This window comes from Sinocyclocheilus grahami, unplaced genomic scaffold (genome assembly GCF_001515645.1).
Source record: "Sinocyclocheilus grahami isolate Dianchi unplaced genomic scaffold, SAMN03320097.WGS_v1.1 scaffold31.1, whole genome shotgun sequence".
In the NCBI taxonomy this organism is placed as follows: Eukaryota; Metazoa; Chordata; class Actinopteri; order Cypriniformes; family Cyprinidae; genus Sinocyclocheilus; species Sinocyclocheilus grahami.
In genome coordinates this window covers 4,727,790-4,744,787 of record NW_015505210.1, presented here as the reverse complement: position 1 = coordinate 4,744,787, position 16,998 = coordinate 4,727,790, and the positions used below count along the sequence as shown (strand labels likewise).

The 16,998-nt window shown below is 39.3% G+C and overlaps 2 protein-coding genes across 2 annotated transcripts in view; both read right to left on the bottom strand.

Annotated features, from left to right (window-relative positions):
• Positions 1-411: 411 nt before the first annotated feature.
• Positions 412-6,533, bottom strand: pcyt1ab (phosphate cytidylyltransferase 1A, choline b). The gene is made up of 9 exons (XM_016261854.1): positions 6,363-6,533; positions 5,148-5,254; positions 4,958-5,054; positions 4,763-4,878; positions 3,435-3,587; positions 2,687-2,765; positions 2,458-2,600; positions 1,887-2,075; positions 412-800 (listed from the first exon to the last, which is right to left on the bottom strand). The coding sequence occupies exons 1-9, from the start codon at positions 6,406-6,408 to the stop codon at positions 603-605; spliced, it is 1,128 nt and encodes a 375-aa protein (XP_016117340.1). The 5' UTR covers positions 6,409-6,533; the 3' UTR covers positions 412-602.
• Positions 6,534-8,703: 2,170 nt separating this feature from the next.
• LOC107576207 (spectrin beta chain, non-erythrocytic 4) overlaps positions 8,704-16,998 on the bottom strand; it is a 65,094-nt gene continuing 56,799 nt past the window's right edge. Inside the window, 6 exon segments of the mRNA XM_016262436.1 lie at positions 8,704-10,448; positions 13,124-13,166; positions 13,250-13,417; positions 14,316-14,575; positions 14,652-14,712; positions 15,795-16,594. Coding sequence (XP_016117922.1) covers positions 10,215-10,448; positions 13,124-13,166; positions 13,250-13,417; positions 14,316-14,575; positions 14,652-14,712; positions 15,795-16,594 — 1,566 coding nt within the window. The 3' untranslated portion in view covers positions 8,704-10,214.

Here is a 16,998-nt window from a genome sequence, read left to right as displayed (position 1 = left end):
TCATTTGCTCATTAAAACATCAATGCTTAAGATGTGTGGAAGAGCTGCAACCAGACTCACCAACGCCCCATCCGGCCCGAACATCTGCAGGAAGTTCCCGATGAACTCACGTGATTTCTCCTCCCATTTCTGAATGAGGTCAATGCCCTTCTCCTCCACCTTCTGTACAAACTCTTTACTCTTTTCCTCCACATCGCGGACCTTCTGCTTCACCTTATCCACGTGCTCCTGCAGGTGGTACTTCTTCTCCTGGGAGAAAGGGCAGCAGAGCTGGCATGTTACATCAAATCCAATACTTAAATGAGGGGATTTTCATTTGAACAGTTTTTATTAAAGGGATAGTTCACTCAAAAATGAAAATCTTGTCATCATTTACTCACGCTCATGTCATTCCAAACCTGTAGACGTGGGATCAAAACCTTTAGAAAGTACGGGTGGAATAATTTGGTCACTATTGTGCATTTCAATACATTTTTCGTATACAAATAAATCTTGAGCTAGTCCATCCTTCATTTATTTCCTTGGCTACTCAAAATGGCTTAAAGAAAGCATATAAAATATGAAGAGCTGCTTGTGAGCGTGATTTCTAGAACGGCTGGGCCCTAGTCATCCTCATCTTTGCCCGTGTAGTGTGAGCCGCTGTGTTGAGGCGGAGGAGAAAAGAAGGGTGAGGAGGTGAAGAAGGGGAGATGGAAGGTGGGGGACGGCGAGCGCTCCTCACGGACGGGACTGCTGCTGGGGCTCTGTCTGGGACTGATGGCCTGTAACATCCGTCCTTTTCCCTCTTTCAACATGTGCTTCTGTTAGACACACAACACATCCTATTAGTGAATTACATATTTAAAAATAAAAAAAAAGGTACTCCTATTCACTGAAAATCTTCCCCTCCCCCATAGTAGTGCTTGAATTTTAATCCATACAATACCAGTCAAAAGTTCCTAATAATTAAGTAATAATAAAAGTAGTCTCTTGTGCTCATTAAAGCTGCATTTGTTTGATCAAAAATACAGTAAAAACGAATTATTACAATTTAAAAGATCTGTTTCCTAACTTATTTTAAAATGTAATTTATTCCTTTGATGAAAGCATCATTCCTCCAGTGTCACATGATCCTTCAGAAATGTGACCCTGAACCACAAAATTTAGTTTTGTTAAAGTCTTAAGTCGCTGGGGTATATTTGTAGCAATAGCCAAAAATACATGGTACGGGTCAAAATTATTGATTTTTCTTTTATGCCAAAAATCATTAGGTTATTAATTAAAGATCATGTTCCATGAAGATATTTTGTAAATTTCCTACCGTAAATATATAAAAACTTCATTTCTGATTAGTGATATGCATTGCTAAGGACTTCATTTGGACAACTTTAAAGGTGATTTTCTCAATATTTAGATTTTTTTGCACCCTCAGATTACAGATGTTAGTATCTCGGCCAAATATTGTCCTATACTAACAAACCATACATCAATGGAAAGCTCAATTTCGAAAAATTGACCCTTATGACTGGCTTTGTGGTCCAGGGTCACAAATCATTCTAATATGCATGTTGCACCAGATTTGACGTCAGCAATGCCAAATATAATTAGTTCTTGTGGCTTATCAGTGGATAACAACTCACATTTTGGCTATCTTTTGATTTCAGAAGGTTCAAGGCTTAATACAGCGCATGGACTATTTTTATCCTGCTTTTTGTCCTGTTTGGAGCAGTAAATAGTACATCACCAAACACTTTTATTACAGCTTGGACATTCTGCAATGCCTCTATTGTCTCCCACAGAAAAATAAATCTTATGAGGGGAGTAAACTTTCATTTTTCATAAACTATTCATTTGCTCATTAAAACATCAATGCTTAAGATGTGTGGAAGAGCTGCAACCAGACTCACCAATGCCCCATCCGGCCCGAACATCTGCAGGAAGTTCCCGATGAACTCACGTGATTTCTCCTCCCATTTCTGAATGAGGTCAATGCCCTTCTCCTCCACCTTCTGTACAAACTCTTTACTCTTTTCCTCCACATCGCGGACCTTCTGCTTCACCTTATCCACGTGCTCCTGCAGGTGGTACTTCTTCTCCTGGGAGAAAGGGCAGCAGAGCTGGCATGTTACATCAAATCCAATACTTAAATGAGGGGATTTTCATTTGAACAGTTTTTATTAAAGGGATAGTTCACTCAAAAATGAAAATCTTGTCATCATTTACACTCTCAAGTTGTTTCAACCCTTCAACCAAGTTTATTTCTTCTGCTGAACACAAAGGAAGATATTTTGAAAAAAAAGTTGATGGCCCACATTGACTTCCATAGTATTTTTTCTCCATACTATGGAAGTCAATGGGGATCATCAACTGTTTGGTTACCCATATTCTTCAAAATATTTTCTATTGACTAAATGACAGAATTTAAATTTTTGGGTGAACTGTCCCTTTAAGAGGTGGAAGGTGTTTAATCACACTCACGTTGATGAAGCTGACGTTCAGCTCTTTGGCAGTGTAGCCTCTCTGCAGGTTGCGGCGCACGTAAACATCATAGTCACGTACGATTCGTGTGATTATGTCGGATGTGGAGATGCCCTCTGTTCTCTGAGTCGGTGCAAACATACCTGAAAGGAAGATTTAACAGCATATATTATATTAAAAACTATTTTTGACTGCTATTTAACGGTGTTTGCAAGTTGCTAATACCTACCTGCCTCCTTTATGTGTTTGTAAACATCATCACTTCCAGCTGAGATGTATGGGATGTCATCATGGGCGACAAAGTCTATCTGGGGACAAAATATCATCATATTAGCCGAGTTTCACAGAGTGAGACAGTTCTGTGTTGATAATGAACCAGATTCAAAAATCAAGTTCAAAATCTATGATGATGCAAATATTTATCTTAATGATTTTTTTGTACTTTGCAAGTTGTTTTTTAATGTTAAAGAATAAGGTAACACTGTATTTTACAGTGTCCTTGATCCACACTACAAGCACTTATTATAGTAATAGTAAACTATGCATAATAACAAGCAACAAAGCCTAAACCAAACCCTAACTTTAACTCTAACTCTATAGTAAGCAATCATGTTGTTAACATTATATAACATCATTAACAATATTTAAAAAAAATGTCTATATAGTTATTTTATTATTTGTTATACATTTTTTGTATGGATGTTTTTTGGAGCTTAGCAAACTTGACTTTGAATTGCAGTTGAATGGAGAAGAACTGCATTAATAATTCTTCATATGGCATGAAGAGGAGTATATAAATGACACATTTTTCCTGTGGTAATCCTGGGAAATGCACATTTACATTGCCATTTACACATTTGGCAGATGCTTTTATCCAAAGCATTTAAGGTGTACGTTTGGTCAGTTCATGCATTCCCTGCCAATCAAACCCATGACCCATACTCCACTGTTTGAGCCAGAGGAATCTGGATACTCACTCTGTGCTCGGCCAGAAATGCAGGCGTCAGTGTCCATGGAGCGTTGCGGACCACCTCATCAACATAACGACAGTGACTCACTGCGTCGTAACGCTCATCCTCGTTCATGACTGTGAAACCCTTAAATTTATGCGTCAAATCATCGCTGCACACTGGAAAACCGATACGGTTTCATTGAACTGCATTAGTTAACATGAACCAACAATGAAAAGCACTCCTAAAGCACTTATTATTCTTAGGTAATGTTAATTTAAACATTTACTAATACATCATTAAAGTCATAAGTTGTATCTGATAATAATAATATTTAAAGGGGTCATAGGATGCCCATTTTCCACAAGTTGATATGATTCTTTAGGGTCTTAATGAAAAGTCTGTAACATAGTTTGGTTAAAATGTCTCAATGGTAGTGTAAAAAACACCTTTTTTACCCGGTCAAAAACAGCTCTTTTCAGAGCATGCAGTTTTGTAGCATTTTCCTTTAAATGTTAATGAGCTCTGCTGACCCCGCCCCTCTCTTCCGAGCTGCTCTCAGAGAGATTGTTTACTTTAGCCGCATTCATCGTGAAACTTGCTAATTAGCACATTATTAGGAAAGGTGATCTGCAAAAATTCATTAAAAAAACCTTACACTTACTTCTTCTGTAGAAGAGGCTGGATCACGAATGATTCGCGCGAGCATAGACGCATTTAGGTTGTGTACACACACTGCCAACACACATTTCAGTTCAAACTACTTGTAAAAGTGCATGTAGCGTCCTATGACCCCTTTAATGGACCTGAGCTAACAATGATTGAACAGTTGTATTTTCATTAACCTTTGTTAACCAACAATACTGTAACAAATCTATTGCTCACTGTTAATGTATTAAATAATGTTAACTAATGGGACATTGCTTTTTCAAATCAGTTTGAAAATAGTGACACATTTCTTATCAGGCCGATACCGATAACAGAAAAAATGAGCCGATATGGGCCGATACCGATATGGTGGCCGATATATCGTGCATCCCTAATTTTCATTAACCTTTGTTAACCAACAATACTGTAACAAATCTATTGCTCACTGTTAATGTATTAAATAATGTTAACTAATGGGACATTGCTTTTTCAAATCAGTTTGAAAATAGTGACACCAGATCGATTTGGGTTACAATTCAAGTTGTAAGTTGACAAACTTTTTTCGTTAAGAAAATTAATTTTATGCATATTACTAATCAAAAATTAATTTGTGAAATATTTATGGTAGGAAATTTAAAATAACAAATATCTTCATGGAACATGATCTTTACTTAAATATCCTAATTATTTTTTGCCATAAAAGAAAAAGCGACAATGAGATGCGTGTTGGGGAAAAGGCACTTGGCCTGCATTAAAGCACGAGCGTGTCCGGAATGAAACATGTCAAAGATGCCGTCAGCATAGACGCGAACTGGTCGGTCCTCTAATGAGAATACATACAGGTCATGCAGAGAATGTGTACACAATGAGGGTCAGTGTGGATAAAATCAGCATTTACACACCTGGAGTGCCACGGCAGGCTTCTTCCATGCTAACACGAACGTATGGGGCTTTTGCAGCCACCAGCTCATCAGCGAACGGTGCAGGTTCAGTCAGGCCCTAGAGACACGCACAAGATCAGTCTATCACGTGCACAGGAAATGATATCATCACGTTTGAGTGCCGGCTGACAGCAACCTTCCCAATACTCACCAGAGTCCTCCGTGGAAGTTTTCGGAAACGCTCTGCCTCCTTCATCTCACCGTTTAACTCCTCTCTCTTCCTCTTCCTGCCGAACCCTGAACTGTGTGCCTCCATCTCTGCATAGAAAAAAAAAATACACTGTTATCCTTCTCCATACCACTCATGTGCTGCAGTGTTACAACAACTTTGTGTAACAGACAAATTCACGTCGTTAACAACTGAAAATCTTCCTAGCTGCTTTTGATTTCTTTTCAGTGGACAGTAAAAATATAGTGCTCACATGGAAACTGCAGCGATTTTTGCTATTTTACATTTTGCACAAACATATGCACAGTTAAGTTTTTTCCCATGATATATCTGTACAGTGTACAGATTAAATAAAATATGTAATATTAAATACATGAGCATACATAAATAATCAGATGAATTTTAGACACTTTAAATAGTGTTGTAAATATTGTACATATTAATTCAAATGCCTTCCTTTTGTACTTAAGTATTTATAATGATAATATATGATACATTTTAATCAATAAATCTTAAATACTTCATTACTTTATGAAGGAATGTTTCTATTAGGGATGGGTACTACTGACAGATTTTACAGATCGATTTGGGTTACAATTCAAGTTGTAAGTTGACAAACTTTTTTCGTTAAGAAAATGAATTATTATGCATATTACTAATCAAAAATTAATTTGTGAAATATTTATGGTAGGAAATTTAAAATAACAAATATCTTCATGGAACATGATCTTTACTTAAATATCCTAATTATTTTTTGCCATAAAAGAAAAAGTATGTGGACCACGACTACAGTTTTTAAAAATGAAGACTTTTAAAAGTGACTGGACCCAAAACAGCCTAGAAATGAACATAACTATAGCCACTGTAGACATTTCCATGACTTTTTAGTTTTGTTCATTTCTAAGCCTTCTCAAGGCATAAAAAAAATAAAAAAAAGTGTAGTTCACAACATCTTTGAACTATGATGTTCAGCAAACTATTAAATCATTATTTTATTTAAATAAAGACAACATAAAGATACACAACAGAGGCACCAAACTAACAATTGAAACAGCTAACGTTACTGCACAGAAGTATCAGAGTAACGCCGATGAAAAGGACTTTTCCCTCAATGCAGAGAAGGGACTCAATTTAAAGTATTTCAAGTAAGATGGGGCATTTTATTTTGAAATATGATAACAGATGTAAAGTACTAACCTTGATTCAGAAGCTGGTCTCCTCCTCGAACGCGCCTTTCCTGCATATCATAAGCTGAAGACCGCGCTTGGCTTTTAAGCGCCAGAACAACCCATTTCTGTCTTAAACACTTTATAATGCTGATACTCCATGTGCTGCTGATATGACAGCTCTCCCTTCATCATCATCATCATCACTGCTCAGAGACAACACGCACACTTCCGCTTCCAAATCCTCCTATCTAACGGTTACTTGTTGCAACAACCGCTAATAAAACTACAAGAGTGCGCTTCTGCAGTCAGACTGTTTTTAATCATATAAAATAAAATATAATATAATATAATGCGCCACTACATAAGCGCAAACGGTTAGAGATTTTCCTCCAAGATGGTGATAAGTGCTGTCTTTTGCGTGTTATGAGGGAGTCGTTTGTGTCGAATTCTGTCGATTTTACTTCAGAATTGAGAATAAAGCCGATAAAGTAATTAGTTACTTTTTTGGAGTAACGCAATATTGTAATGCATTACTTTTAAAAGTAACTTTCCCCAACACTGATTATTATATTATATATAAATATATTTAATATATAAACAACATATTTTTCTTAAATGTATACATGCATGTGTTTGTATTTATATAATAAATAATAATACACAGTGCACACACATATAATATGTAAACAAAAACTTTTACTTTGGATGCCATTAATCGTTTGACAGCACTACTTTATTGTGTTATCATGATGTACTTTGAGTTGAAAGTTTGACAGTCTTTGAAATGTCAATCTTTATGTTTCTAGAAAAATCACACAAATGAAGGCCGCACACTGGATAAGCCATATCAGTCAATGTTGTTGCTGAGTGCATTAGCCATGTTCCTTTATCAAAGCTAATATGTGGGGGGGGGAAACTACAGGCTATAACACAAAACTCTTCATGTATGTTCTGTTTTCTAGAACAAATTTACAGTTATACATGGTTTAACAAATTAAGATAATTTACACACATAGTAGCCTACTTGTAGTTCGGACATGAAGGTGCTAATTACAGAACAAACGAAAAAGGAGACATTTGACATATCACAAGCTGTATTTATCAAGGAATTAACTGTACAGAGTCAGTCAGGATCTGAATTACACAGCATTCATTCATTCACTGATTCCATGTGGTTTCATCATGCACAGCAGTACCATTACAGGGACAATGTTATTCATGCAACCTGAATTGCCCAGTTTCCTTTCGATTTCTTTGCTTTGAGCTTTGGAGAAATAACCCCACGGATATTCAAGACTGATATTAAAACCCATAAAATGTTCTTATTTCACAGCAGAAAAAAAGAGCATTTTTGTTTGTACAGAAGCAATTACAATTTGTACAGGTCATCGAGCTGCTGAGCTATAACCAGTGGTGCTTAAGGGTCTGACACTATAGACGTGACACGGGGAGTGAGTTTCAGTCATACCCAAACATTTAAAGAAGATAAAAATGTTACTATGAGGGTTCATCTGCCATAAAACCCGCTTAACGTGTGATACTGTATATATAAAAGTAATCAAACAACTTTTAAGAATATAGACATCACAAGAAACTCGAAAAACATTAGTGTAGTAGCTGAAGTAGACAAGGCTATTAAACCATAAAACAATATGTATTTACTGTTGGGGTTGTGCTTTGTGTTGATTCAATGGATCAGATCCATCTTGGATTTAATAACATTTTATAAATGTTTCCAAATGCTTCCGGTTACACACACAACAGACTTGCATGTGACGGAAGCAGCAGGTATTAAATGTGTGTATGCAGTTGTATGAATGAGAGTGTAAGCCGGTGGCATTCATGATTTCTTAAAATATGCTGCTGAATGACCACATTGTTTTATAATACTGCTAGCTGAGCTAATCACAAAACACAGCAACTTGTCCCAGACCCTCAAGCACCAATCCTCCGCTCACAATAGCACTGTGCAATGGGGCAGTAATTTAGTGCAAAGGAAAAGTTGCATAAATTTTCTACTTGCAAGTGCATACATTATTTCCGTTCGCCACCACATTGGACACTTTTACTGCATACCCTCTGCCTGTATAAGTTATTCTATTGCATAAAAATAGGATTTTTTTGTACCAAAAAGTAGACTTGGAGACAAAACGAAGGGCGTCAAAGGAAGAGAAATTCAGACCCAGACACAGAAAGCTCTTTCGATATATATATATATATATACAATGTGTTAAGATTGTATAGAGAAATGAGAGCTGACAATTGTATATTTAAAAGCAGGGACATTACAAAAGCATTTGCATGATGCTCTGTTCAGATAAAAAAACAAACATGAGCTTGCAAAGCGAAAACGACTAACTTGTTGATTGAAAAAAAATGGTACATGAACATCATCTCCTCCCTCTCAATGATTGGTTTACACTTCTCTTCATAGAAAGAGGACCATTGCTTCTAACGTTACTTAGCTTTTTTTAAATTTTATTTAAAGACAATGTGTTTAGGACTACGGTTGACAGACTTTAGGACAATGAGGCACAAATATAATACCTGAAACCATTACGTTTCCGTTTAGCACACACTTTGACATTTAATTTCAACCCTGTATGTTGCATGAAAAATCGCATGTCATTATGTAGTCAGCTCATTTGTGTGCATGTATACGTATGGATCTCAAAAGAACCTAATTGATAATTTGTGTCAACGTTTGCAGAGCTGTCTAAAGCATGTACCGCTTTTCTTGCAATATACCTTGCATTTTTGCTAGCTATGGGCTTTCTATACGATCACCTGCGGAACTACACAATTCAAAGACATATTTATCCCAGTTTCTGCCAAGAAGGAGAGACAATCACATAACATCTACATGGCATTCAGCTGTCATCTTACAAACATCACCAGTTAAATCAAACACCTGCATCCATTCAGCCCTGCTTGGAAATAATGCTGGGAGAAAGTGACAAAAGGAAAAAAACTTGTGGAGTTTTACAAAACAATCAGTTCTGTGCTTGGAAGACTTTTGAGTATAAATAAAATGATGTAAACCAGATCTCGCATTCAGAATGGCTTGATGACGAATACGACGTGTACATGACACATAAACACAACTGATTTGGTAATCTGTCATTAAAAGAGCAAATTAACTCACACTCGACATTTAATGCATAATATGAGATTAATGGTTGAGACTTGGGAAAACTTGTGTATGAAACCAACAAACCCCAGTAATCAAATCTGAGAATACACACTCACAGCAGGTGAGCTGCTTCCCTTTATTTGAAACAGACCATTTATTTCTTCAGTTGGAAGTTAAACCTTGTAGGCATGCTCTGATATGTCATACGGCGTTCAAACATGTGTGGATGAGCCAATGAATACAAATCAACACTTTAACAGTATAAAAGAGCAAAACAACTTACAAAATAAACAGACAAAACATGCTCTTCAGAAAAAAGACCAACCTTGAGAAAGATTTTGGCATATTTCCATTCTCTTCAGCGCGAGATTGTATAGAACTGATGTTGAGACGTATAATCTACAAAGAGAGAGACGGGTACACATACATATGGGTCATCTTTTTCACAGACGGATTAGAAAATAATCTTCATGAGCTACTTTACTATAACATCTTTCTCGTTTATCCTCCATTTGCCTATGCTATCAGCTCTTTGGCCCATATGGAGCTTCTGAATTGTCATGGTCCTTGGCAGCCACTAGAGGACGCTCACTGACACATGAGCTCCGTGCTCCTCCATGTTGCCTGACTCCATACTCAACTGGACAGCAAGACATAAAGGGAGTTCACAGTGACGCCTTCATTTCCTGATCCTGTCAGAGCACTTTCCTGGATTTCCAAAGTCCTGGCTCACTACTATCGTGTGCCTCATTTCTTCTTGCCTGTCTTTTTCTCAGGCTTTTCACCCTTGTCTGAGCGCACAGATCCCCCGTCGGCTCGGTCTGACTTTTCACCTCTTTCCGAACCGCCTGCCCTGCTGCCATCCCTGCGCGTTCCCTCGTCAGTAGATGAGGTAGTTGGATTGGTCTGCCCCGGTTTGGCAACCTCTTCATGCTCACTTATACTGGTGTTTATACTTGTGGTCCAGCTTTTCAGATCGTCCTGCAGACCAAAGAGAGATTGAAGTCTTCACACAAAAAAGTTGACCTGAATCAATGTAATGAGCTATAGCCAGGACCGCACAGAATCAGCAAGAGAGACCCCCATAGAAAGCTTTGGAGATTTCTACAGATTTGAAACCTTACCTACCTACCTTATTCTTTAACATTAAAAAACAACTTGCAAAGTACAAAAAAAATCATTAAGATAAATATTTGCATCATCATAGATTTTGAACTTGATTTTTGAATCTGGTTCATTATCAACACAGAACTGTCTCACTCTGTGAAACTCGGCTAATATGATGACATTTTGTCCCCAGATAGACTTTGTCGCCCATGATGACATCCCATACATCTCAGCTGGAAGTGATGATGTTTACAAACACATAAAGGAGGCAGGTAGGTATTAGCAACTTGCAAACACCGTTAAATAGCAGTCAAAAATAGTTTTTAATATAATATATGCTGTTAAATCTTCCTTTCAGGTATGTTTGCACCGACTCAGAGAACAGAGGGCATCTCCAGGTTAAGTTCTACACATTCCCCAACCCTTGTGTTTTACTTGCTTATGAAATATTTACTTACTTTACTTATGAAATATTTCGATTTATTTGATTAATGCTTTCTGCCAATGAGTTTTTTCTGTGTGTATGCCACATAAGTGTGTAGTCCCTGCTGGGACTGGACTACTAGCTGATGGCTTGGTCAGGCTAGTTTGAGCTGGTAAGTCAACTTAAAGGGTTAGTTCACCCAAAAATAAAAATGACACCATGTTTTACTTACCCTCAAATAGGGCTGTGCAAAAGATCGAATGTGATTTTCATGTGCATCTCATCAGTAAAGCCGGTTCTGTGATTATTAGTAAATCTCCAGCACGTGCTTTCAGATGGAGCGGTATTTACTACAAAGCTACGCAAAATCGCGTTCAAAATCACAGGCGATTCATTGTGCTTGTCAGTGAACTACGGCTCTGTGTAGTAAATACTGCTCCATCTGAAAGCACGTGCTGGAGATTTAATACTAATCACAGAACCGGCTTTACTGACAAGATGCGCATGAAAATCGCATTCGATTATTTGCACAGCCCTACCCTCAAAGCATCCTAGATGTATATGGCTTTCTTCTTTCAGACAAATCCAATCGGAGTTATGTTCAAAATTTTCCTAGCTATTCTAAGCGTTAGAATGGGAGTAGATGGGTGTTTTTGTTCAACAGTCCAAACGTAGTCAAATAAAGCGCGCTCATCCATAATAAAACGTGGCTCACACGGCTCCGGGGGGTGAATAAAGGCCTCCTGTGGCGAATTGATGCATTTTTGTAAGAAAAATATCCATATTTAAAACGTTATAAACATTTTTATCTCACTTCCGCTAACTGTCATACGCGGAAGCCGTTCCGGGGATGACGTAGAACATATGCGTCGTGCACGCGGCTGTGAGATATGCTAGTCTCGCGATTTTGTTTACAGGAGCAAAGGAAGCAACGTTTCCTTACTTTACCAAAAGGAAAACCAGTCTCCTCTTGGCTTATATCGAAATCCTCCTACATTCTTCTTTACAAATCCTCGTTTTGTGCTTGTAATTCGTTACCGGCTTTTTGTTTTGCTGTCTCTCCGCTGCGCTTCCGCATTTGTCATGAATCACCGCCGCGTGCGCGATGCATACGTCCTATGTCATCCCCCGGAACGGCTTGCACGTATGACAGTCGGCAGAAGTGAGAAAAAAGTATTTATAACATTTTAAATATGGATATTTTTCTTACAAAAATGCATCGATACGCTACAGGAGGCCTTTATACACCCCCCGGAGCCAGGTGAGGTACGTTTTATTATGGATGGATGGACTTTATTTGACTATGTTTGGACTGTTGAACAAAAACACCTACCTACTCTCATTCTAACACTCGTAAGAGCAAGGAACATTTTTAATATAACTCCAATTGGATTCATCTGAAAGAAGAAAGTCATATACACCTAGGATGCTTTGAGGGTGAGTAAAACATGGGCTAATTTTCATTTTTGGATGAACTAACCCTTTAAAACAGCAATAAACTAGCTTCTACAGTATGCTACGTTAGTCAGCTTTTCAGAAAATGTCTGAAGATTTCATCTAGGCCTGATTAAAAATGTATTACCGACTGAATTAAAGGTGCAGTAGGAGATCTTGGAAAATGCTAACTTTAGCCTGATGGCACTGAAAGCGTACGTCCCACCCTCCCTGCAAATTGCCGTCCAAAGCCATGCAACTCACCTCATCTTTAGCATGGAACAGAAACTCACTTCCATCCTTAGTTCTAAAATTATAAAGCAAAATAAATGTTATGCAAACACTCGTAAGAGCAAGGAACATTTTTAATATAACTCCAATTGGATTCATCTGAAAGAAGAAAGTCATATACACCTAGGATGCTTTGAGGGTGAGTAAAACATGGGCTAATTTTCATTTTTGGATGAACTAACCCTTTAAAACAGCAATAAACTAGCTTCTACAGTATGCTACGTTAGTCAGCTTTTCAGAAAATGTCTGAAGATTTCATCTAGGCCTGATTAAAAATGTATTACCGACTGAATTAAAGGTGCAGTAGGAGATCTTGGAAAATGCTAACTTTAGCCTGATGGCACTGAAAGCGTACGTCCCACCCTCCCTGCAAATTGCCGTCCAAAGCCATGCAACTCACCTCATCTTTAGCATGGAACAGAAACTCACTTCCATCCTTAGTTCTAAAATTATAAAGCAAAATAAATGTTATGCAAAGAGAACACTACACAAGTAACCAATCTTTTTGGAAAAGCTAATGAAGTACTTGAGAGTGAAGACATTCTTCTTCTTTTTGTAACCATTGTTGATATCACAGGCACAACGGCTCAGGTTGATAAGCGGCTCGTTGTTGTAAGGTGTGGAGGTGTTCTTCGCATCCTTATAGAAGCCCAGCTCACCTTTATTCAGCACACAGTACAAATTTACCCAAGATCTGCTGTAGTGTGGGAGAGAAAGCAGAAGATTTGACCATCAGAACCCAGATGACACCATGGACTGACTAGCTACTCACCTACTGAGTCTGGGATGACCAGCTTTTAAGCAAGACCAAACTGCTGCAAAAATCATTAGACCTTTAGAAAGAGACGGACAGACCATGGCTTACCTTTGTAGAGAGGGAGAAGAACAGTCGGCGGCAAAGAGAGCATAAGAAAGAAGAGAGATTTTGGTTCATGAGATATACTGCAACATAAACGCAAATATGCTAGTATGAAAATGGCGTCAGTGGACAGGCAGATTATGTGCAAACCATGCTACAAAAGAACAGACAGCCATTCTTTTGAGTTCCTTAAACTCCTCAATGCAATGAATTGTTTTGTGACTTGGGCTGCAAAGGTGGCGTATCCGGTCTTATACAAAATGGCTGTATAAAGCTGTGAAGGGTGAAGGCTTCATACCTTGCTAGCCATGGGTTCAGAGACCCAGCATCTGTTGGTCTTCTGACACAGTATCATCCACCATCCAGGCTGATTTTAGTATTACCATGCAAGTGGCAAGCAGTGCTAACAGCTAGCTATTTTCTGCCATAGCTGGATATGAATCTTGTAATCAGAAATGACAGCCAAACAGCTGCTCCTCATTTTAACTTCAGGAAACATTTTAGGCTCGTAAAGCATTCAAGCATATCCCAGTTTGACTTGAAACTTGGTGAAAGAAAATAAGAGCTGCTTTGTAATAACAAATGTTAGTGCTCTAAGCATCAGTACACAATGCTAATAATAACATTAGCATAGCTTTGAATAACCAATCATACTGATTGGCATATTTGGTTTAGCCATTTCCATGCTAATTCCATGCCATGTGCCCATAATTTTTAGACCACAAAGCCCCACCTGTTTGAACTCTTCTTTTGGCCTTCAATGTCTATTTTGCGGAAGAGGAACCCTTCATGCTGGGCCATGTGGGTAGCCGGCTGGGGAACTGGTGGGCTGCTCTGGGCTGGTGCAGACCTTGAGCGCCGTGTTTCGCCAGCTGTTGGCTCCTTGGGTCGTGGTCTTCTTCTCGGTTTGGGTCTGTCGCGAGCACGTGGTCGGTCCGGTTTAGAAGACTTCTCAGGAAAACCATTGGGTAGACATGGAATCTCTCCTCGGGCCTGAGTTGGAAATAAACAGTAATGTGATAAAATGTAGTTTAAAACAAGATACATAAACATTAGATTGTCCACACACCTGTGCTGCTTCTCTTTCCTGAAGCTGCTCCACAATCTCAGCTAGTGTCGACCTTTTGTCCCTGCCAACATAAAGGGGTGAAATCTGAGACCTGGAAATGCTATTTTGCTTGAACAGAACAGAAAAAAGTTGCTGGGCTACTTCAAAGTCAATCGGGGCTTTCGTACCGCGTAGTTCTAGGAACTAGCCAGCATGGTGGTTTCTAGAGAACCAATTTCCCGCTTGGTCCATTTTCCTGGTTGCTCCAGCAGCAGGAACTCTAAAGCGGCCAACAGCGACATCTTTACTCGCGGTATTTTAATACAAACATCAACAACTGGTGAATAGAAGACGCCGTGATCAGAGTGGTTTTTGCTGTGTGTCATGGTTTTCATGATAACGGAGGTGAAATGTAAACGCACTATTTACTTTACTGAAAGAGCATGAAATTCTGACTAAATCTTCTATGACAACTTGCAGTGTTACATTTCATCGAGGCTGAGAAAACAACACAACACTGCATACAACAGGTACCTAAATGCCGTTATCGCTGTTTTCCATGCTCGTGGAGTAAAGATTTTTTTACATGGCTTTTTAAAAATGCCGGGTAGCCAGTGTTTTGTATGCGTTTGGCCAATCAGCACACACTTACATCACTGATAGTTCCTATAGAATTGTTTTAGACCCTACTCTGAAGTAGGAGCCAAATTAGTTCCCCCAAATGGGGAGTTCCTAGAACTAAAACCGTTCCTAGTTCCTGCGGTGCGAACACAGCAAAAAGCGCAAACGTCCGCCAATAGTTCTAGGAACTATGAAAAGGTTCCACCGGTGCAAAAGCCCCTAATATGGGAAAGTATTTACAATCCTTTTACTTCCTTCATGTGACCGGTTAAACAGTTCAACAGGTAATGTACAAGAAGAATTTATCCATCAGGAATCGACCGGATCATGAAAAGTGAATGTGAACTGCAGTCAAGAAGTTTTCTTAGAAATCTGTCCGTATTTATTTGAACCTCTGCTTGCTGTGAACTGACTTGGTGACCAGCATGTGGAAGCTTAAAGGTGATGTTCACCTTCAAGAGAATCTCTACATATCAGTATATATCAGCAATGCTGTATCTTTTGTAATGTGGTTTGTTTGTGATCACAAATAAAGTCACTCACCCACCACCAGAGCGTCTGTCCGACTGCTCCCTGGCCTCCTGCTCGCTGCTGTCCTGTCTCTCTGGTCGGTGTCTGTCCCTACGCCGCACCTCATGACCTTCCTGTTCACTAGATGTCTGTCTCTCCAGCCTCCTCTCTACCCTCCCAGCTCGTTCTCGCCACACCTCCTGAGGCAGCTCATCCCTGCGTGCCCGAATCAGCTGCTCAGTAGATAGTTGTCTCTCTATCCGCGACTCCCTTGGTGGGGGATGCTGCTCCACCAGAAGCTCTGAGCGGCTGCTCCCGCTCCCTCCCACCATGCTGTTTAGGCGTTCCCTTCCTCCGCCTGGCTCCTGGAGCACCACCTCTGCCATCACATTCTCATGATACCGCTCCCATTCCCTCGCTCTCTCCAGCATGGGGTGGACTGCCTCATGGATATGTTCGATCTTCTGCTGTGGGACTTGGGCCTTAAATTCCGTTCGCAATTGGGTGACCTTGTGCTCCATAGCAGTGCCCAGTCCTGCAGCCACTCCAACAATCCCAGCATTCCTGGCTTCCTGAAGGCGATAAGTAGCAGCTCCATTCATGATAGGAGTGTAGTTGGCCACAGTAGAACCCAGTCTGCGGGCCACGGAAGAGGGAGAGGGCTGAGGGGTGATGCGCTCCAGCCGGGACTCACCCTGCTCGTATATGGTCTGTCTTATGATGGAGGAAGGGCTACTGCGAGCAGGAGAAGAGTCCTGAGGGTCCAAGAAAACCTTCCGTCCCAGCAAGGGAGTTGGAGGAAGCTTACTCTGCTCTGCTTTTATCTTCTCTACCTAAATCGTTAAACAAGAGAATGTGTTATTATTTATACACCCACAATTCCATTCTGTAACCTTTATAAAAAAGACATTATGCTATACACAATTCACCTTTTAATAAAAAAAAAAATTAATTTCAGTAGGTAGTCTATTGACAAGTTCAAGCTATGGTAAAATTAAAGAAAAGTTTCCAACTAGTAAAAATTGCACAAGTTGCAAGTAGAATGTTACAACAGTGACATCAGTGTGGATCTGTTTTGCTGTTTTTAATGTTGCTCAGGTGTGGTTGAATCATGCTCCTCCAGGGCCACTATCCTGCAGAGAATCCTAATAAAAAAAACCGAACCAGCTAATCAAAGTCTTCAGAATAACTAAAATCTTCCTGGCAAATGTGTTTGGCCAGGTTGGAACTAAACTCT